The 24,197-nt window shown below is 38.4% G+C and overlaps 1 protein-coding gene across 6 annotated transcripts in view; it reads right to left on the minus strand.

Annotated features, from left to right (window-relative positions):
- The window catches only part of LMO3 (LIM domain only 3), a 65,696-nt gene that overhangs the window by 38,348 nt on the left and 3,151 nt on the right, over positions 1 to 24,197 (minus strand). For 2 of the 6 annotated variants that reach the window (XM_027541442.1, XM_027541443.1), the window contains 3 exons: positions 24,034 to 24,197; positions 23,218 to 23,284; positions 17,556 to 17,769 (listed from right to left, as the gene is read on the minus strand). The exon at positions 24,034 to 24,197 is cut by the window's right edge. In XM_027541442.1, coding sequence (XP_027397243.1) covers positions 17,556 to 17,761 — 206 coding nt within the window. In that variant the 5' untranslated portion in view covers positions 17,762 to 17,769; positions 23,218 to 23,284; positions 24,034 to 24,197. Of the gene's footprint in view, positions 1 to 17,555; positions 17,770 to 21,958; positions 22,091 to 22,745; positions 22,936 to 23,217; positions 23,710 to 24,033 lie in introns of those variants that run through there. The other 4 variants (XM_027541441.1, XM_027541445.1, XM_027541440.1 and 1 more) reach the window with 4 other exon arrangements.

Below are 24,197 nucleotides of genomic sequence, written 5' to 3' on the forward strand. Positions count from 1 at the left end.
GAGAAAGGGTAAAAAATAGTGTAACCGGACTGTATGGGTTTTTTTCAGAGGATGATGCATTTTTATTAGTGGGTAGAGATGGTATCCAAGAGAATACCAGCTTCTTCTTTTGGTTTCATGGAACATGGGATTTACTTTGGGATTTACAAAGTTAAGTAGTACTGTGTCCTCGTGGACAGCTGAAAGGAACACCATCTCTTTAAAGGAGAGGCAAAACTCTGTTAAAGCAAAGATGAAACTCAGTTAGAGGCAATGTTCTGATGAAAAAAAGCCAAAAGATAGTAGACATAGAATGCTGACTGACAATGGCACAAGGTTTCCAGAAGACCCAGTAGAAATGTTTTGAGCTGAGGCACCAGCAGAAATACAGCAAATGGGGAAAGGGATCGAAGGGAGAAGATTAGATCAAATTGACGGGCAAAGGGCTGGTGGCAGTGGATTTGTCCTTCATCCAGTGATGAATAATTACAAGGCTGAAGAGCTCGTTTAGATGTATATGGGAAGGGACTTCCCTGGTGGTCTGGTGGTTAGGACTTCACCTTCCAATGTAGGGGGTGCAGGTTCGATCCCTGGTTGGGGAGCTAAGACCTCACATGTCTCATGGCCAAAAAAAACAAAACATAAAACAGAAGCAATAATATCTTGCCTGGAAAATCCCATGGACGGAGGAGTCTGGTAGGTGGCAGTCCATGGGGTCGCACAGAGTTGGACATGACTGAGCAACTTCACTTTCACTTTTCACTTTCATGCATTGGAGGAGGAAATGGCAACCCACTCCAGTGTTCTTGCCTGGAGAATCCCAGGGACGGGGAAGCCTGGTGGGCTGCTGTCTATGGGGTCGCAAACAGTTGGACACGACTGAAGTGACTTAGCAGCAGCAATATTGTAGAAAATCCAATTAAGACTTTAAAATGGTCCACATTAAAAAAAAAATCTTAAATGAAAGAAATATATGGGAAAAGAACCTTGAAAAAGAGTGGATATACATATATGTATAAATGAATCACTTTGTGGTACACCTGTGGAGAAGGAAATGGCAACCCACTCCAGTATTCTTGCTTGGAGAATCCCATGGACAGAGGAGCCTGGGGGGCCTACAGTCTACAGGGTCACAAAGAGTTGGACATGACTGAGCATGGCACGCCATGTGGCACACTTGAAACTAACACAACAATGTAATCAACTAAAATATAAAGCAAAATTTTGAAAAAAAAATTTAAAAAGAAAAAAATCCTTATAATTAAAAAAGTATGTAGATGACCTCAAATATCTTAACTTGGGCACAGTAAGGGCTCCTGAAGATATATTGCTTAACCCCAGGGAAATGGCAATCACCATGAGGTTCTAGAAAAGACAAAAGAGCTCTTTTCTTAGAAGGGACTTCCTCCCACCTCCCAGGGCAGTGAGTTCCCTCCCCACTGCAGTTCTCTCCAGTGCAGTTTACCATTTTGATTATTTAAACGATTTCATTTCCATGATTTCAAAATCTCCCAGGAGATGTCTGAAACAGGAACATAACGAGTATACATGGGATGCAGGATAGTGATCCTGTCTTACAAGAATTCAGGATGCTAAGACACATTTTCAAACATTTCAATCAACTGTATGGATTAAAAACCCTGGTCAGGAACTTTTCTTATTCTAAGATGAGGGGGAAAGTTCAATAGTGAACCCATAGGACATTGTGTGATACAGCAAACAAAGCCCATAACTGCATCTCTAACACACTGAAATGTCTGCGGTTATTTATAAACATTTTCTTCAATGCCAGCTAATGGTGATCCCTCATGCACAAGACTGTGGAAGGTTTTCAGGGGTCACGGTCAAGTGTAGAGCTCTCTGAAGTGATCCAAAAAATATATTAAAGCTATCAGAAGAAATAGGTTAGTGTCTAGTTTTTCAGGTAATCAATCCACCATAGAAACCATTTCCTTCGAAAACTTCCGAAAAAATAAGCACTGAGAAGCAGCATTTGAAGTTGTAATCTCTGGTGAGAATACTGACTGCAGAGGCACTATGATGTGATACAGTTCACATAGGGAACTTCAGAAACATCACTAAAAGGTGTGCAGAAATGGAGAATTGAGGATTCCAGCCTTCTTCTGCATGAAATTCTGTGCCTGCTACAACATACAGCTGAAGCAGAGGCCCTGAACCACGCGTCTGGACAACAGGCATTACCTTCTAGAAGAATCTGTGGTATAACATCATTGGATTGGAGCCAGCTGCCTTTTGGAGGACATCTGCAAAGACACAGCATTGCATCTTGGGACATCCTTTCATGGCACAATCTACTGCCTCCCTGGACTCATCCTGGTGGTGGCAATAAAACTACACCATCAGGGCTGCACTGATGGTGTAGTCTTATAGGGCTTCCCTGGTGGCTCAGATGGTTAAGAAACCACCTGCGATGCAGGAGACCCAGGTTCGATGCTTGGGTCAGGAAGATCCCCTGGAGAAGGGCATGGCAACCCACTCTAGTATTTTGCCTGGAGAATCCCATGGGCAGAGGAGCCTGGCAGGCTAGAGTCCATGGGGTCCTAAAGAGTTGTACACGATTGAGCATCTAACACTTTCAATTTCAACAGGGTAGCAGACATAAGATACGTATCATTTGATTCTCCATACCAATGAATGATATATTTTCCATTTCTCTGCTACCCAAGTTAAACTTTGAAACTCACACTGTATATTGCATTACTTTTGTAATCTTTCTCCCAAAGGAACATGTAATCCGTACACAGTTGGTATTAAATATCACTGGATGGCAGATGAGTTTTTAAAACAGTAAAATTAGATACTACATCTGATCTAAATTCATGGAGTTTTCTTCTCTAATATGAGAGCTATGTGACAGCTTAAAAATACATGTTTTGTCATCCTTACGTAGCAGTTTATTCATTAGTATATTCTGTATTCTTCTGTAATCCAATGTATTTCATCATATCTCATATTTGGTTATTTTCCTTCTCAAAAGGCCCTGTTACAAATCCAATGCATTTAACTATCAAACTATGCCCATAAGGAGACTTGGACAATAGCTTACATTTTAAATTGTAGTAATTGTGGGTGCTACTAACCCGACAATCTCAAATATATTTATAAACTACACACACAAAAATGAAATGAACAAAGTGATTTCAGGCCAACCAGCTCTGACTACACATTTTAAGAAAATCACGGGGTGTGCCTAGGATCCAATGAGAACAATTTGCTACGCACTGCAGTGTTACAGCTTTCTAAATGGTAAGTAACTGTTTAAAAATTCCAAAGCCTTCTTAAAATGTTGCACTTAAACATTTCTGCAATAAAATCTTATTGAACTGTTGCTTTCATTAATTTTCTACAGACTAGAGAGCAAGGAATTCAAGTTCGATTTTTTTTTCCTTTTAACTTTGCCTACTACTAGCAAATAAACTGTGCCTCTTTTTTAAATAAACCCTTGGCCTTGAGTTTTGGCCCCTTAATAGTAGTCTACATGGTTGACTACCCTTGGTGTTAAATTTTCTTAAATTGTATTTCTGTCAGTGTATCATTTTTTTAAGCAATGGACCCTATAATAGCAAGCACTGGTCTGTCAGGAGTGCATTTTACCAGCACGACACAAGTATTTTTCACTACAGGAGACAAACAATGATATGTATTACATGCAGTAAACACTGCCTTTGGTACATAGGGTTCTTTTAGCATTTATCTATCCAAACTCTCACTGTGTCCAGAATTGGGGGGGCGCCGGGAAGGGAGAGAAACCCTGCCTTATATTAATGTTGCCAGCGGCTATAGTACAGTTTTAGAAAGAGTCCACATACACGGGATATTTCTCATGAAAGCAAACCTTGATTTAATATTAAATGAACAGAGTCAGGCATAGCAGCCCATGCTTAGTCCCTTTCTTTCAAACAACGACTACATCTCCCTTTTACAACTCTTGTCCCAAGTACTGGTACTCCCTTCCTTTTATTCACACATATCACTACCACACAACTTGCAATCAAGCTTAAAAAGCTATTAAAAATAAGAGTGCTCTCCAAATTGGAGGTATGTGAATCTCAGGGATCCTTAAACAAGGAATAGCTTTTCTGTTTATTTGATACCTTAGCCTTTACACATTGTCTTCCTAATTTTAGAAATGTACAATGGAATATTTATCAATATCTGTTTAGATTGAGGGTGCCCACTTAAACTTCCTCAGGATAAAGATGTATAAACAAAATGTTTTCGAGAACACTGTGAAAACGAATACCAGTTAAAATACTGGCATTCAACTGTCCTTGCCACTTGAGGAAAAAAGATACAAAAGTCAAGACTACAAACGAAACTTAAAGCAAGCTAACATTTTATATATAATTCTACCCCATGGGATATTAAATATGATGCTTTACAAGGTCATAGAACTTTCACAAGCTTGAGTGTGGAGAGCGTGGGCATGTAAGACATTTTAGAAAACTACCACCTCAGTTACAAAGAAAATCACATGTTCAGTAATTTCCATCAAAGATTCAAATTCATCTTACTTTATGCAAAATACACTAAAATCTTAATTTAACAACCCATTCCAGATTTCCATAATCTCCACTCTTAAATTATTTTTTTCCTATATGGCTCCAAGTGCATGTGGTATTTAAGCATTTCTTCATCTATCTTCTTTGTAGATGAAAAGTAAAAGATTATTATGTTACTAGCCTTTCATATTATTGATTACTAATCCTTAAATCTGATCTTAATCTGTTTCATTAGTCTTTTTTCTCAGTCTCTTTTTTTAATTTTCTGTCTTATCTTCATGTGTGTGTGTGTGTGTGTGTGTGTGTGTTCAGTCATGTCAGACTCTCTGTGGCCGCATGGACTGCAGCCCCCCTGGCTCTTCTGTCCATGTAATTCTCCAGGCAAGAATACTGGAGTAGGTTGCCATTTCCTCCTCCAGGGGATCTTCCCAACCCAGGGATCAAACCTGCATCTCTTGCGTCTCCTGAAATGGTAGGCAGATTCTTTACCACTGGCTCTACCTGGTAGAGCCATAACTACCCATGCTGCTGCTGCTGCTAAGTTGCTTCAGTTGTGTCCAACTCTGTGCGACCCCAAAGACGGCAGCCCATCAGGCTCCACCGTCCCTGGGATTCTCCAGGCAAGAACACTGGGGTGGGTTTCCATTTCCTTCTCCAATGCATGAAAGTGAAGAGTGAAAGTAAAGTCGCTCAGTCCTGTCTGACTCTTAGCAACCCCATAAACTGCAGCCTACCAGGCTCCTCCGTCCATGGGATTTTCCAGGCAGGAGTACTGGAGTGGGGTACCATTGCCTTCTCCATAACTACCCATAACTCAGCGCAATTCTTCCTCTGTAACAACAGAAGCTTACACTAGAATGTTGGCCTGTGTGTTGATTCTTTCCTTATGGTGTTTCACTGACACTGCCTGAATGGGTTAGCTACTCCTATTTACAGATAGGTAAACTGAGGCTTGGAGAGGTTCAGTAACCTGTCTAGGAAGATACAACTAGGAAGTAGCACTCCTCACCTTGATGCCTCTGAAACCTAGGGATTAGGTCTAACTAGCATCTGGTTTGGGAGAAGCCTAGAGAATTAGTAAGAACTGATACACATTTTTCTTTGTATAAAGTAATATCACAGACGGTAAAAACAGCAGATGAATGAATGCATCCTAGCAGTCACACATGACTAACATGCCATTAATGATAGCTGGAGTGGGGTAACACAATGTGGTAGATTAATGAGAAATACCCAGTGAGATGATTTAAAATACACTATATGTATTAAAATGAAAGGCAGAATGAGCTTGTGACTTTATTTTTATTTATTATTTTTCCCCCAATTTGTGACTTTAGAAGCACAGTGAAAAATGAGTTTTAGTGAAAATGAAAGGCTCTGTTTACTCCTAAATCAAAAATGTTTTTAAAAATTTTAATCTCCTCAAAATACATAACTTTTTTCTCAGGTCACTGCAGCAATCCACAGTTAATTGAGAAGACAAAGCGTTTAACACCTTTAGTGGAATAAGCATGCGATCTCTGTGCTAAAGATGATAGTTAATTTAATAACTATCAGTGACAAGATTATTTCAACACTTAGCAGACTATCAGTCAAGACCAAGTGACTTTCCCTTAAAATCAAGCTCAAACTGGGGGTCTTCCCTGGTGGTCCAGTGGTTAAAACTTTGCACTTCCACTGCAGGGGACGATAATTAGAGCAAATGTGTTATTTTAAATGTTTTGTACCAGAAATTAATTTCATTAAACAAGACTTGGCTTGACTTTAAAAATAATGGAAAAAGATCACTTTTCAGAGATAGAATCACTGACATTTCTCCTTTAAGAGTAGAAATTGGCAGTCAATGAAAAATCCGTATCTTTTTACCGAAGTATTCAAAAATATCAATCCCTGGTTGGGGAGCTAAGATCCTGCATGCTGCCTGGGATGGCCAAAAATCTTTTTTAAAAAATCAAGCTCAAATTGATTCATTTTGGAAGGTGAGAATCACACAGTGGTTAGGAATATAGGTCTTCGGCTTAAAGGAGGACAAGATGGCTGTTACAACACATGCCCCACCTACCAAATAGAATAGAAGGGCTACTAGAAACCGTAACAGGAAAAAAACAAAACAAACACTTAGGATGTGCAGGGTGACCGTAAGAATTAAGGCTTGCAAAGTCATCTGGCCACCACTTCCCAGCTTTCTGGAAAGTGTGTTCGAGATTTCTTTGTGCATGAAGTGTAGACAATCACTGCTTTGAAAGCTCACTTGTTCATGCTGTGACTCTGTAAGATCAATGGGCAGCTTCTTCGCCAACACCCATAATGAATCCTAGCCCATTTTATAAATTTAAATACAGGCTCAAGAACTTTGATTGTATTTACTGGTTGAATTTAACTTTTAATTTTAAAAGTACAGACAGCTGGCACACCCAGATCCCACTCTCATAAAAAAGAATGCATATTAATCTTTTAGTTTGGAAGATGAATGCCTGGCTGTTCTTAATGTGAAATTAAAATTAGTGAGCCAGGGTTAGGTGAGGGGCCAGAAGCATGAGTATAAACAGAACACTTCTGTAACAATTTATCTCATCTCATCAAGAAGGTGATTCAATTGTTTTAAGTAACAATATGTCTTTGATGTATTTCCTCTAAATGCTAGATTTGGAAACATTGATGATAATCAGAGCAAATATGTTATTTTAAATGTTTTGTACCAGAAATTAATTTCATTAAACAAGACTCAGCTTGACTTTAAAAATAATGGAAAAAGACCACTTTTCAGAGACAGAATAACTGACATTTCCCCTTCAAGAGTAGAAACTGGCAGCCTATGAAAAATCCATATCTTTCTAATTTTTATTACATAAGTATTCAAAAATATCTATTATATTGTGATCAGGGCAGAGTTTAATGACAACTTTGGTCAAGATGTTACCTTCACCCATGTTGTGTTGGCAGCTTTAGCTCATCAATATGAACATTCCTATTGTATTATATTGTATTATATAATAAATACTCCAATAACCATATAGTAGACATGTGTAGATGTATCAGTTTCAACTCAAACATACAACTATACCATCTCCGTGAATTAGCAACAGTCAAATGACCAAATCCTGGGGTCTATTTTGAGACACATACTTCACAACTATTATATAATCACACAGGGTCATCACTGAAGCCAAATAAAGACATAAAAAAGATACTAGTAAATTATACATTAAAATAATCCCATTCAATTTAGCAGATGAGTTCTGTAATCCCAAATGGGAATTCAGTCTATAACAGCCTGAGTTAGCATTACAGTGGTTCTCAGATGGTACCACTTTCTCACCTAATATTTAGAAAAGTGTAGCGGGTATTCATGGTTGGAACAGTGATACCAGGGTACCACAAAACCATATACTGGCTGCCTCTAATCCTTGCTTCTTCCTCTCTGACTCACTCCAACCACACGAGCATCCTTGATTTTCTTCAAACACATTAGAAAATCTTCCACTGCAAGTTCTTCATACTGACTGGCCCCTATGCCCAGAATGTCCTACCTATACATCCTCATGGCTAGCCTTCTTTAGGTCTTTATTCAAGTTATCCTCTCAACAAACGTGCCTGTCTACCCTGTTTAATTTTTCAAATCCTTATCTCCTCCCCACCACATTCACACAGGCATCATCACTCATAAATACAAATTCTGCAGACCTCTTCAGTTCAGTTCAGTCACTCAGTCGCATCTGACTCTTTGCGACCCCATGGACTGTAGCACGCCAGGCTTCCTTATCCATTACCAACTCCTGCAGCTTGTTCAGACTCACACTACTCCATTTTTCCTGTGCATTTATTATCTTCCTAGTGTACTCCATACTTATTTTGTTGACTATCTCCTTTCTCCACTAGAATAGAATCTCTACACAGGGAAGGAGTTATTTCTGTGTTTTACTCCGCCTTGTGTCTGACGGCTTTGTACAGTACCTAGAGCATGTGCTCAGTCGCGTCTGACTCTATGTGACCCCATGGACTGTAGCCTGCCAGGCTCCTCGGTCCATGGAATTTTCTCAGCAAGAATACTGGAATGGGTTGCTATTTCCTCCTCCAGGGGATCTTCCTGACCCAGGACTGAACCTTCATCTCCTGCATTGGCAGGCAGATTCTTTACCACTAGTGCCACCTGGGAAGCCCCACCTAGGGTGTATAGGATAATAGCTGTTCAGTGGGAAAATGGGGAACTATGATGCCAAGTGTTTTGCATCTGTTGATAACTTACCAGTATCTGCAGTGAGAGCGGAATGACATAAACAGCATGAAAGTTACAAGGCTAACTCTATCTTTCTCTGTATCTAAAACTTTATGAAGCTTTAATCTCAGTTTTTATAAAAGGACTACTGGCTTATCAAAGGATTTTCACAGAGCACAATTTTTACTTATTATTTATAATGTCCCTCCTGAAATTTTTTTTCTACTCATTCCTAATTATACCTCTTCTCATTCTCTGTACTGGTTCCATGTGACAGAACTATACTAAAACTCCTTCTATTTTTTCCTTAGTTATTTAACAATGGTGAGTACATCAGCTGTAAAAAAAAAAAAACTAAAAAATAATTTGCCATTAAGTGCTTCCCAAATTTCTCAGACTATCTTATTCTTTACATAGTAAAATATTAATAGTTTTGTATTTATGTATTATACAAAGTCAATTAGAAATATAAAGTTTATATATTCATTATTTATAGAAATGAAATATTGGCATTCAAATATTTGTTAAGCAACTAAATGGCTTCATTTTCAAACTGTTAGATACAGCAAAACATGTAATCATAAATACAAACATGTAATCATAAATACGAACCCCAATCCTATTCACTCAGCAAGGACATGTTGTCAAAAGAAGGGGTTCTTGTAGCTTAGAAACTTTTTCATTTTTTCCCCCTAATAAATGGTCACAGAAAATACTCGTTGCTAAATTTTTAGGCAATTCAGTAACATTATTTCTTTTTATCTCCCAAAACACAGACATCCCTCAATGGACAGTCACATGTAATACTTACAGGCTTTAAAATTATGTTCATAGTATAGTACAGTTGAACTTCTCACCTGTAAAACTAAATAAACCTGCCAATTGAAACTACTACTCATTTTTAGTGTTAGAAGTTATGATCATTTTTTCATCCACCTCTCTACTCCCATCCCTTCCAAAGGAACACTCATCTTAGAAAGTGAAGTGAAAGCGTTAATTGCTCAGTCATGGCCAACTCTTTGTGCCGCCATGGACTGTAGCCTGCCACGCTCTTCTGTCCATGGAATTCTCCAGGTAGGAATACTGGGGTGGGTTGCCATTCCTTTCTCCAGGGGATCTTCCCGACCCAGAGATCGAACCTGGGTCTGCTGCACTGCAGGCAGTCTATTTACAGTCTAAGTCACCTCAGTCTAATATGCAGCTGTTGGTCAGAATGTATTTTTATGGGATGGTTGATAAAAACAAAGTAAGCATCATGCTCAACGCCATAAGGTATTTTGTGGACAGTCTTGACTCTTAACTTTTTTGGTGAAATGTGAGCAATCTATCAAAGGGTACTAAAGAGATTTCAAAATCTTTTAAAACAAAAAAAAAGAATAAAATAATTTCAATAATGATCTGTACCTCTGCTATTAATAGAATTGCTAGAATAAAAACAAGGCATTGTTTTTAAAAGTTTTCTGAAATCAGAATAAACTAGTGATGTCTATAACTTCTTTTTGCTCTTGAAGTTGCCTGTTGGGATCCCACAGCCTGAGATGGGAATTTATTTTTTCTTGGTGGTATTTAGATCACTATTACATGCTATCATTAGCACATTTTATGATGTTCCCTGCCCCATTACTAATCCATGTCATATTGGATATTTATGTTTACTAAAACTGATTTTGTTTTTATTAATAGGATGGGTTTACTTTAGGCGATGCTTTACTGCATTAATAATAACAATTTTACTTAAATATGGCTTTGGTGTACTCCTATGCAAATAATCTTTGAAATCCTAAGCGTCTTTTATTTTCCCAGTAGCCCAGTTGGAGAGTTTTTAATATTACATTGAATCATAACAAAACATGCTGGTTAGAGTCTAACTTAATACATGCAGCTTAATGTTAATTTTCCAACTTCAAATCAGAGATCTAACTATTCCGATATGATTATTTATCTCAAGTGTGATTTTTGTTTTCAACTAATAAAGTCCACAGCTAGAGATTTTTGCATCATAAAAAACTAAAACTATGGAGTAAAAGAATTCAGCAAAAGAAATGGGATCTTTATATAACTAAAAAAATTCGTTGAGAAGAAAACTATCTATCAAGAAGTTTTGATGGTATAGAGCAGAAAGCAAAAATGGTGCAGGTGAATGCCCAAGTGACTGATGTGGGATTCATCATAACTATGTTTGTAATACAGCAAATATGCTTGATGAATGTAATAAAAGGGTATGCTTAGGTCCTAAGTTCTTGAGGGAAAAGTTATCCATTTATATGGATAATAAGGGGGAAAAAACCCTCAATAAGCAAAAGAAATTGCTTTAAAGTAAGAAACAAAACTAAATGTCACATTTCTTGCTTCACAATGCAACATCTACTTCAAAATAAATTTCTTATAAATACCCTTGAGAAGGGGAACATACGGTTAATCATCAAAACAAGTATGTTACAATGGTAGAAACGGAAATGAAGCAGACAGTATCGAACTCCACTGGAGCTGAGAAAAACAGAATTGGGTGATAAAAATCACAAGGGAATAAAGTTAGGCCTTCTGCAGCATTATAAACCTTGTCTTTCCTCTTAGAATGGTGAACACCCTGTAGGAATAAGGCAGTGCTATGGTTTACAATACTAAGGAATTAGCTGGCATCAAGTATCTGAATTTTACAAGTTTCAAAGCCTGCCAAAGTATGGTGATCTGGTAAAAGTCAATTATGACCAAAGTCAATGCACATTCTAAGGTTGTACAGATTCTAATATCTGTATGTGCAATATGCATACACATACCTACATCTCTTTAGGTGCTTACAAAGGGAAATGCAGTGAATCAGTAGGAATAATTGCTTATATAAGCAGATTAAAAAATTAAAAAAGGAGGAAAATGCCTTTTTAAAGAAATGTGGCTAATGTAAATCCTGTTTTAAAAGCTATCTGGTTGATTGAGAGAGTATTGCTATTTTTATTTTTACTTTCCTTGTTTTCAAGATCTTGTTCTATATTTACAATCACATATTTTAACATTTATTGATAAAAGTGAGAAACCTTAATTTCTTTTTGGAAGATAGGATGAGGTTACAATGTATAATTTTGAATGATAAAAGACATTCTCGTAGGAACTGGTAAATGTTTTCAAACCAAATAGTAAAATAAGATTTCAATGACTCATAATATAATGAGAAAAAATATACAATGGTCATTTAGGTTGGTGCAATTCTTCTTTAAGGCTACATAATTTTTACGTGAGGCAGAAAACTGAACTACATAATGCATTTCTACAATGCATATATTCATCGAAACCATTTACAAAATTATGACTTTCAGCATATTTTTAAACTGATTCCTTAATAAATTATGTTTATGCAGTCAAAACAGTATTAACATTTACTATTAGTCACTTACTGGAAGTTAATGGTGAGCTTATAAATGAAGTGCTGGCTTACTTAGATACACTTTAAGAGCAACCAAAAATAAGAGATTCTTTCCCAGAGTTCTATGTATTTATAAAGTGCAAAATAAGCAATTTTAGCAATTCTCAAATGTAGTTCTTCCATATGTATTTAATCCTAAATATACTTGTAGAAACAGAATATTTTTCTGCTAAGTCAGGTATGTCTAACTTATCCATTTTATGTGTAAAAACTATCGTGATTGAAGTATTCCATGCTTTATGAAAAGATAAAAACAGTAAAGACATAGAAATGGTGTGAAGTATTTTATTTTTAATATTCTTAGTGGGGGTTATTTTCAGGACAATATCTCAAGTCTATAAAACAAACCAAAAGGCACAAAACTAGAATAATTAAGTAAGTACTCATTCCCTGGAAATGAGTATATTACAGAATTAAGGACAGATAAATTTATAAATAAGAAATTCTCTATGTAGATGAGATATTTTTAACAGAGATTGTTGCAGAGAGATTGTTGCTCAGGAATTCTAATGTGGGTCTACCAATTTTTCTCTAAAGCAAAGGGTGTTCTCCCAAAGTATTGCACAAAATTATCCCTCTTGATTTGTGCTGGTCCATGAATGATAGATATATACTATAAAATGTTTGAAATAGAATGCAATAATGCTTTTCTATAATAAACAGAAAAATAAACTTAAAATTATAATATTTTATAAAGCTGTAAATAAAGCAAGATAATTTGCAAGAAATATAGCAGTATTTTTTAAAGACCCTACAGTCTAAGTTATTAACACTTAGATAGCAAAATATCTCAAAATACAAAGATTAGCTTAGACATTTAAATATGATAAAGTTATACTATAATAAAATGTTAAGAAAGCTCAAATTAAAAAAAAATATTTGGGAGAAGCGTCATTCCATATAGAAGATTAGTTTTTTTGGAATTTAAAACAATAAAAAGTTATATTTCAAATAATAATAATGTACTGCTCTCCAGGGAAGATCTTTTCAACTGCCTAATATCTAAAAGAGGACAAAGCAGGAAAAACAGAATGAATATGTCAGTTAGCATTTAAAAAGAATCTGTGCAGTGAACTGTCAGATAAAATAATATTAATAATATATTCATATTTACTTTTAAGGCCATAATTATCTATTAATATAAATTTAATCTCATAAAAATTTATTTAGAAGCTCCAGTTTTGATCAGTGTGAAATAAAGTTATAGCTAGGCTAATGCTCTATGTAGCATTTAATTTTAATTTTCTATTGTAAAAATCATATTACTACATTGAAGCACATAAAATTTGCAATCAGCATCACAGTTTCAAATCCTTTTTGTTAATTGGTAGCTGTGGTGGAACATGAAGCATCACTTTCTCCCAGTACTTTCATTTTAAACAAGTCATCCTCATGTATAAAAACAGCAAATTGCATTGTCTTTTATACAAGATGTTTTCTGTTTCTTGTGTAGAAAAAGCTATATGTAGCTTTCCCTATAGCTTTGAGTACATTCTCTGGTAAAACATCATTCACAGAGACGCAAGATACAGTCTTCATCACCTTGATGCTTAAAATACACCATAAGTAAGAAAATGCAGGCTTCAATTTAAAAACTGGCAAAAATGGCCCAAAAGCTTAAGTGTAACTGCTGATATTCTACACTGCCTCCAAGTTGAGAAGTAAAGTACTATGGTTTATCTCGTGGTTCTGACTTCATGAAATTTGACATAAAATCTTAATTCTAAAACTGATGATATATTAACTACTTTATTCATACTTAGCAAACAAATCAGAATGAAAGATAGTTTAGTAGTAACTATAGTCCTATAAACATCATTATTAAACCTTGGCTAGTTTTACATAGTAATTGATAATTTACTTTATGCATTCTTTAGTTCAAGGCACAAAAATGCTTCCACGTCTACTTTGTCATAAACAACTTAAAAAAAAAAACTGTAACTGTATTGGATATGTTTTTAAACAGATACATTGTTAGGTCTTGGCATATAAATATCAGCGGGCAGATTGACTTCATAGTTTAAGTCAGAAAGCGTTAATAGAGGAATTTTTTAAATGTCAATGTTTCTGTTCCTATTTCTAATGAGTTTCTGAGGATGGTGAGCAATCCTACCAACAGACAAATTCCCTCTCATCAGACACGTTTATCTTATATTCTCCAGAAAAAATAAAAAATTCTGTATCAGCCCTGTTATGGAAAGGAAACTGTCAAGATTTGAAACTCAGTAATAAACTGTAAAAATGTTTTCTTTTTCTTAAATACAGCTAAATGTGCCTCAAAGAAGAAAAAATTACTGCAGTAACAGTTTCCAATACCCTAAAAAAAAATCTTATGATTTAAAAATTCTTATATTTATCATTTAAAGAACTTGTAAAAACCTGTCATCACCACCATTACTCAGAATAAGGCAAAATATTAATAAAACGCAAGAACTTCAAGATTCATTGTTCAGCAATAAAAGTGTTTTTTGTGTTCTCTTTTGGAAGGAGAAGTTAACTAGGAAGTTAAATAAACTTGGCAAAAAGTATTTCACTCTTCTCTAGATGTGAAAAATTATCTGGCCCAAGATAATATCTATAACCTATAATTTACTGGTGCAGGTAAGCTACTTTTTCTTTATCATTTCCCACGTTCTTACTTAGATGCCTGGAAAGTTAGACCAAGAAATACAAATCTGTAAAGTATGTATGGCTTGTTTGTGCCTCAAAGATATCACATAATATCCAAAAATCAATCTAAACTACTTTTTAATAGGATTTAAATGGTTAAGCAGTGGCTGTGCAAAATACAAGAAAGCAATGTGCTGAACACAGAAGGAAATGAGAAAAGTTATTTTCAAAGCTTGGGAAAATAGCCACAGAATATTACTTGTTCACTGATCATAATGCAGATTTTATGTAATTAATAAACAGTAACAACTTGAGGTGCACCTCCCTTTTTCCCTTAGTTAATTTTTGTCTAACTTAAAATCATGTCTCTCACAGAGCAGGCATAAGCATTTTGAATGCCTGTTTATACACATTCGAAGAAATTAATTTGTACATAAAATCTGCTTGAATGTATTAGACATAAGGAATCAGATTATTTTAATTTGCCAATCAGAGACATATGCTTTTAAACACAGAATTTCATTGTGCTATGCACTTTCCACATAAAACTAATACCACATCTGCAGCATAATCTATAACACATAACACGATGTTTTACACCCATACCATTTACCCATTTCACTTCTGCAGTTTTTAAGTGTTGATGAACTACTTCTTGCCAAAGAAGCCACGTTATATACAACAAAACCTTCAGTTTAAATAAGGGATAAGCTTGCTGTTAACAACTTAGTTTGAAATGTTAACAACCCTTAGGCTGTTAACATAACAACTGGCCATTAATGTGGTAATGACCAATTTGAGAGGAAATTGCACTCTGAGAAATGAATATATTGGCAATCTGGACTAGGGTTTAAATTTGAAAGAGTTAGGATTAAAAAAAAAAAAGTAACTAGATTAAAAGTTTGAGCTTATCAGAAATCAACTAAAAGTTGTATCACACAAAACAGCAAATAGACTCTTTTAGAGATAAAGATTTCTGAGATGAAAACTATTTTGATAAAATCCCTTCAACAACACACTTACTTGAGACTATCAAATACGAGTTGAACAACTTATTTTTACTACCATAAGGAAGACAGACGAAAGCAATACAAGGTTACTTTCTCTGCTCTCAACTTTGTTGACAACCGCAAAAGAGTTTCACTCAGGACACAGGTATTTCATTGGCAAATTTGTATTTTTGAGTTAAAAATAGCCAGAGATTTCAAAAGACTGTAAATTTGACATAATTTTTGTCTTTATTCCATATTAGAACACTTTGATCTTGCCTAGACTATATAAACTCCTTGCTTTCGAAAGTGTTGTTACATGAATCCACTGGAGATTCTGCAGTGGTAAACAAAAGTCAAAGACAGAGTCCAAAAGCCTGTGGCTATTGGTTAGGAAGATAAAGCAAAACTAGGAAGCAATGTCAAGTCGCTAAAAGCAAATACACTCTGTGCAGAAATCAGGCTCTAATTCACAAAGAGCAGAAGAGAATTTTTTATTTGCAAGAGGAAAGTCCCAAGACTGCAGAGTCTACAAGAATTCATGGAATAGCTTAATTCTAATGATTAGTTGCAGTAGTTAGAGAACTCCTTCCCTAAAGCCACTTCCTATTTTCATGGCTAGGACCTTACATGTATTTTGTGCCCTTGGAACACAGAGAAGTGGCAGCAAGTGGTCATAATTAGTCAGGGGGCTGTCAGATGAAGCAGTCCTAAGAGGGTAGAGAGTAGAATCTGATAAACAGTACCAGGCTCACCCTCTTGTAACAACCATTCATCAAACAATATGTTCTTCTATATAGAAACTGAATTGGACTGAAAATAACTGAATTATATATGAAGCAGCACCAAATTCCCTAGAAAATTCCCTAGAAAACACCTCCCGAAATGACCAAGGAGTTACTGCTGATTGATAAATTTTGTGTCATAAGAGAAAAAAATTCAAAATAAATCACTTAATGTCAGACTAGAAAAAGTGATTAATTGTATCAAATATGAAAACCCAAATGATGCCATATATCATTTCTCTAATTTGATAGATCCTACTTTATTAATATAAGTAATTTGCAGCTGAATGAAGTCACAAAGTCCCCTGAAAAGCAAAATAATTTTTCTTAAACATAAGTCCATGTGTAGAGTACTAAACGCTAGAAGATTAACCTGCTTCATGGCTTCAGAAACAAGAACATCTGCATTGTCCTGAAACTGTTCAGATGTTTATAGGTTGGAGAGTGGCTATCATTTCCCTATAATGATGGAGGTCTTTACTTTGTTATTTTCCATAAAGCTACTGGCAAGTCTGAGGCAGATGAACATTCAAATGCTATCTTTGCGAAGATCACTTGGAACGCTCTGGGGTTGCGGGCAGGGGGATATGTATTCACATTTGGAGGAAGTTTTCAACATTCTACTAAAGATCCTTCTAATAAATACCAGATAAGAGTTTCAAACCGACTTTCTCTGACAAATCTGGAACAGAAAGATCGCGGAATCACTGTGCTACACTCAGCCTGACCCTGTCACTTTCCTGCTAAGAAAACTTGTATGCTGATTCATACCAAACACCTTGACATGAACTGGAGGTTCACTTATCCCCAGGTAGGAGCATCAGGCAAGGCAAACAGAAAGACTGTAAGATACTGTGTTTTCCTGACCATGACTCAAGCCCTTGTTTGTGCCACAGACATAGTGCGCTGAAGGCTGCCAGGTGGACATCTTTCAGGAATAGAAGCTGGCAGGAAAGACACAAAACACACAAGTACACTTACAGAAGTATTTTAAAAGGAATCCAGTGATCACTGGTGTGCAAGGCGAATTCCTACCTCAGATAGTCTCTGCGACAAAGGATAAGGTTAGCTTTTGTGTACAGGGTAGAACCCACTTCTCCCAAACGGCAGTCACAGCAGGCACACTTCAGGCAGTCCTCATGCCAGTATTTGTCCAATGCCTTTAGCAGATACCGGTCCTTGATCTTTCGGTTGCAGCCAGCACAACCTTTCGGCTTGGTGTCTGGCTGGACTGAGAGCATTTGTATACCTGAAGGAAGACAAGAACAAAAAAGAGAGCTGAGACTCCAAAAATCAAGAGATGTCTGAAGACCTCCATTAAGTTAAACATTTCTGATTGCCGTTTTCAAGGAGTATTAGACTTTCCACTTAAGGGCTAGGCAGAAATTGGGCTTCCCTGGTGGCTCAGATGGCAAAATACCTGCCTATAATGTAGGAGACCTGGGTTCGATCCCTGGGTTGGGAAGATCCCCTGGAGAACAGAATGGCTACCCATTCCAGTATTCTTGCCTGGAGAATCCCATGGTCAGAGAAGCCTGGCTGGCTATAGTCCATGGGATAGCAAAGAGTCAGACATGACCGAGCGGCTAGCATACGAATATACAGAAATTGAAATAAATTTTGAAAACAAAGAGGTTCAAACTTTGTTAAGTGTCTTTGTTAAATCATTCATGAAGTTACACCTATAAAGTAGCAAAAATAATCAATTCATCTTGTACCTGGTAAGATGATATCATCTACATGAAGTTAAGTAATAGTAAATAATTTTATATTGGTACAGTTTTCTACATAGAGAAGTTCCTTTTGGGAGAAAATAGGAGTCAATGGTTAACAATCTAGAAAAAAGCTATTTAACAGACTAATCTGTGTACACACTGTAGGAGTCAAGAATGAGTTGGTGGAAGGAAAGTTCACTTTTATGGGATACACTAACCTCACTTAGCAGTAGAGATGTTTATACTTAAGCATAAGTACAGTCACCCAAAAAGTTCTCCAATCCTATAATACTTATTTACATCCAAATACTTCCTTCTATGTCCTTGATATTTCAAAGCATTCATTGTGTTAAAAATTTTCAAAATGCATTGCCACTCACAAGCATTGGTCCATGCATCTCTTAGTGGCAGATCATCTAACTATAGGCTATATATTTTTATATAAAATTAAACTATAGGATTAAGTAATTTATTATCATAAACATGCACTTATTTTATACAGGAAAGAAAAAACAACAGAAGACAAAGTTTCAATATATATAAAGTTACACAAACATCCACGGGCAAATATATATTATATACATATATTACACACTACACACATGCTGGACTAGACACAGGGACATTTATACATTTTAGAGACATATTTCCATATCATAAATAAGGAGATTAATTGAATTCTCTGGTTAATACAACTTGATTGAATTTTTTTTTTTCCAGTGAAAGGATATTTGCCTTCGAGTTTCTTCTTTCCTAAATGTCAAACACTCAGTTTTTCAAAAAGCTGAACGAATTATTCACAGCTGCATATGTATCAACTAACGCATTTCAAGCACTCTAAACTACTGTAGACATTGATTTCAATTTCTTTTATTTTACAAATTATGATAGCGTGAGAGGTTTAGGGACTGGCTCAAAGCTGAATGACAGTTAAGCCCAAACTTCATGGCCTTCTTACAATCCAGAGATACCACTGCTATATTATGCCTCCTCTCTTAGGCAGAAAGTTTTAAACTTGGACACAGAAGGACACAAAACATCAAATGTGTCTGCAATTGAAACAGTATCAAGAAAGAAATGCCAAGCCTTAATCTAGAGCATTTTCCGTGTGTTCCCTGCTCCCAAACAGCTAAACCTTTTTTGGTTTCCTCTGATGCCTGATGATAAAGCCTTTACCTTTATTATCTTCACTCTCTTTTTCTTTTTTAATCACACTAAGAGACAACAAGACACCATACCCTCACAGCAGAATAACTTTTCTAACTATAAATGATACATGCATTTCAAATAATAGTGTTATGATGTTGAATTTCCATTAGAAAATAGCTTCTCTGGTCGAGTGATGGAGCAGGGACCAGCAGCTAGGCATCAGAGTAGCTGCTTTTTCTGCACGGGATGCACAGCCGTGGTCCTCGGATCTGCAGATTAGTAGCTGGATTTGTACAGAGGAGCAGGTGGTATTCCTATAGCCAGCTTTCTATCCCTTTCTTTGAAGGAGCTCGGGGTCTAGTGTAGATTAATCATAACCCTTGATAGTGCTGCTAAATCTCACTCTCTAGAACTTCTAACAAATGAAGTTTCTTTGATCAGAACTAGTTAACCGTCTTCTCGCAAGGTTCCACAAGGAATGAATCCCATTAATTACAGTACAGAACATACCCAAGTGCCTCTTAACTGTCTTCCTGGGGGAAGGAAAAACTGTGATATACTAAATGACAGCCTGGATTTCATGATTGAGAACACCGAGAGGTATGTTTAGAGCAGCCAGTCTAATTACCCAGTTTATAAGGCTATTGTTTTTTTCATATCATCAAGCTGAAAATGTTTTGATCCAAATCCTTCTTAGTTGTAGCTAAGCTCTGTTTCTCTGAGCTGTGTTCTCATCACCAAGCGTGGAAGGTCAACTATCTTTATTCACGATGCTTTGCAAACAAGACAGGAGATACCAACATTTGGCACAAGCAACACCACCCTGCTTGTCTTCACAAAATGTTTTTGTTGGGCTGACATTTTAATTTAGCACTCAGAGGCCAATTAATATTTGAAACTCTTACAGAATTCTGTTTGGCCTTGGGCGTAGAAGGAGTTTGAGATTTTTACACTCCATCCTGGTACCTTCGTGTCGAAAACACCATCACGTTACTCTTGAAAAGGAAATCTTTTTCGATACTCTGCAAGTTAACAGTTGTGGAAAAAAAGGACTATTTTGCAGTCACCACGTTACCCTGTACCAAACAGGCATAAACCAGCCAGCAGCCTCCCTTCAGCATCCGGCAGAACGCGTCTGGGTAAGAGTTATGTGTTCAGAGCTGAGAAACATTTTGCAAGTTGCTTATAGCACATCAGGACCCATAACTAGTTTGAGATTGGCATGTAAATTGTTCTGAGGGAAATTCTTATTGCCTCTGAGACCTTGCCATTCTGAGTTATTTGACAGTTTAAGGAAAATCATAATTTTTAAAAAAGACATAAATAATAGCCTGTGCAGTGTGGTGTGCAGAAATAAGTAGAACCATTTCATTTAAACTCTGGTGAGCTTTTAATTGCCTGGATTGCATTGTGAGGCAGCCTAACGCTTGATTAACTCCATTATGTCCCCTTGTTCTGTGCCATTCATCCGCGCAGTCTCAGCTTCAGTAGTTAACACAACAAAGTAACCACAACTCCACAACACGCTGGGGTTAAAAAAAAATCATAATAAAAGATCTGCAGCACTTAGACCCAGTCTTCTATATTTTTGGACTGACTACACCGCAGTGAGTGGAAAACATTTTGTCCCCGTCGGAAGATGCACAGAGAACAATTTGGGAGAAGGAGCGGGAAGAGGGAATCCATTAAAGGGGGTTGGCAGCAATGAGGTGCCTCAGGAAGATTCAAAAATGGGAATGCAGGTTCTGCAGCTGGGAGCAGTGACACAGATTAAAAGAATTTGGCCAACACCGGCCATTCGATTGCCAAGAGGTACCAAACAAAAGATTTTCTCTCCTCCTGCCCATCTTCATCCTCTCCCCAGCCCCCGATTGGAGAACTGGATTGGGCCTAAAAGCTTGTTTCTCTCTGTTCACTGGCCCAGAGCGTCCCTACAGGCTGTAACCCCCTAAGGGACAACAATGCAAATAGATGTCCCCAGATCTCAGGAGCTGGAGCTGCTTAACTCTGTTCTGCCCCTTCAACTCCCAACCCTCCCCTCCCCATCCTTCCACCACCACCTCCCTCCCCTTTTTGAGCAATGGAGCTGGGAACCAATTTGATTCCCTTTTTCTCCAATGCAGCTGCAAGGCTCAGAGATACTGACATTTTTCCACTCTTATCAGTTTAATTACAGTTACCATGGCAGCAAAGTGCTAGTGCTTGGCAAAGGCCAACAAGAGATTTGCAAGACTGGGTTCAATTTTGATGCAGCTCACATGCAAAATAAAAAAAAAAAAAAATAAGAAACATACATACACTCTAACAAAGAATCCCTTGAGGAGTTTATGTTCCAGCCTTTTGTGGTAGCGTCTCTGCCGCCACACAAGGATGCTTTGCAAAGAATGTAGCAGTTATTTGTTGCACCTAGCAAGATTAATTGGTTTAAGCAGCCGTCTTTCAAAGCAGTTACAAACAATAATATTTCAGATCTTTTCCGAGAGACACAAAAGCCGCGGAAGGGCAAGAAGGCTTTGGAGCAGCAGAGAGTGCCGAGCGCCGGCAAAGTGCATCTATGATAGATTGTAACCTTACCAAAACTTTTCTCCTTTTTCTGCATGAGTTGACTGAGGCGTGCCTGAGTTGCCGCAGCTTCGCATGGAGCACCCAGCCCAGAGGTAGAAGTGGAAGGGGGTTTCCCTCGGATTTAGCTCAAGTGCGGACCCGGTGCGCAGCCTACACCCGCCGAGGACCGACTATTGTGAAGCCCACTTTGGGAGCGGGTCGGAGCGGGCGGCGGGCGTGTAGGGGTGGGGGAAGGGATGAGGGCGGCCAGACGAGATGCGGCGCACACCCGGAGCCCCTCGCCGGGTGGCGGCGTACAAAATGATGGCGAATGACAAAGCCACAAGCTTCCCTAACTCTGCCCGTAATCCCCAAATCCCAGCGGCCCCTTTTAGCTTCGTGGTAACAAATGGATTTGATTAAACTGTCACATGCAGCGTTAGCATAGCATATCATGTTCAATATGAAAAAGATCATAAATCTGACTTGTATTTCATAACAGCAATCTGGGTAGCCCCCGTAAAATAAAATGTGCCGCAGCAGTTTGAATCTCCATCGATTAGGACAGGGGCACCTTGCTCCAAGGATCCCCTCTTTTCTCGACACTTCTTCCCAACCTCCCCCTACACCACTCTCCCCCTCCCCCCAGACATTCACTTTTCCATCTGGTAGGAACAGTATTTTTGTTACAGTGGTACAGTGGACCGGAGGCAGAAGTGGCCTCAGGAACCCAAAGATGGTCATTTCAATTCTTGGGGGAGGGGGGTGATGAATTTCAGAAACTAAGGTCAAAGGGCGGGCGGTATCCGGAACCCACCGAAGACTGAATTCCCTTCCTACGGGCCGGGCCAGGGCGAGCATCTCCTCTCAAACTCTCCCAGCCTCTGTCTCCCCCGGTGTCAGGGGGCTGGGGTTGGGGGTGTAAATGCCGCAGTTGCTCGGGAACTTTGACTATTATCCACTTGAGTCGTAGTTGAGACGTTCCGCGCCGCAGCCGCTCGGCTCTCCCCGCCTTCCAGCCCCATCTTCCGCCCGCATCTATTTCATGTCTCATCATAAAAATAATGAAGCCTCACATGATTTAAACAAAACCGTCTCAGCAGAGCTGCAGCCCGAGTGAAAGTTGCAGTGCGGAGCCGGGCTGCAGCTCCAGTTTATGCCTCATTAGGAGAGGCTGGGGAAAAAAAAAAAAAAAAAAACCCACATCCGCACACGCACGCGCGCACCCGCAGACACACACACACAACCACAAATAAGCCGCCGCGTGTGCACACAGTTGCTGCACTTACCTTCTCAATTAAGCGATACAGGGGGAGGCCGTTCAGAAAGCACAGTGGCTGCTTTGTAGCTCTTCTCCTTGGGAAAGGTCAAAAAGAAGCATTGTTTGAAAAAAAAAAAAAAAAGGAGGGGGAGGGAGGAATCTATTTTTTTTTTTTTTTAAGTTTAAAATAATGAGGTCCTCCAGGATCCGCCGAGCAATGGTGTTGACCGCATCTGAGCCACAGGTGTCCTCCTTTTAGGCAACTGCAGTCCGAGGCTGTCTCTCTCTTTCCGTCCTGGCTCAACACAACTTACCCCGGCGGCAGCACGCGAGGAGCCGAGCTGAAGCAGCCCCGGCTCTCAGCTGCAAAATGCAATCCCTTCCCAGCCAGACCTAATACAGCCCAAGAAAAGGTCACTCAGTTATTACTGAGCCGGCGGAGCCCAGGCAGCGCTTGTCAAGACCACAGAGAAGCAGCTCCCTTCCGATTTAAGACTATTTACCTCTCGCCCCCACCCCTCCCCTCTCCTCTCCCTTTCCTTCTCTCCCTCCCTCTCTCGCTGGCTCCCTCGCTCGCTCTCGGGTGCCTGTTCTGCAGCTCAGTCAAGTAACAGCCGCCCTCGGAAAGTGCAAAGCAGCCACAAGACAGATCGGGCTTTGTTGCTAATTTCCCAGGGTGAAAATTTACAAGCCTGCGAGTTGCAGTCAGCATCACCCCACGCATATGCTGCTCGCCAACGCTGAGGACGACCCACCACCCTCCCCGACCCCCCCGCCCGGGGCGCACAGAATGTGACCTCGGCTGGAGTCGACTTGGAGGGGTTGTGGGGAGGACAGACCCTACCTCCTGGTCCCGTCCAAAAGAAGTCCTGCGAAAGAGCTCCGGAGGCAAAGGGTAGGGATCCTAAAATAACCGGGGCATTTTTGGAATAGGTGGCCACGTTGAAAGCAAACTGTCTTCCAAAGCCAGTTCTGAAGCTGCCAATTATGGAAATTAAAATAAAAGCC

The sequence above is a fragment of the Bos indicus x Bos taurus genome, chromosome 5, assembly GCF_003369695.1.
Source record: "Bos indicus x Bos taurus breed Angus x Brahman F1 hybrid chromosome 5, Bos_hybrid_MaternalHap_v2.0, whole genome shotgun sequence".
Taxonomy (NCBI): domain Eukaryota; kingdom Metazoa; phylum Chordata; class Mammalia; order Artiodactyla; family Bovidae; genus Bos; species Bos indicus x Bos taurus.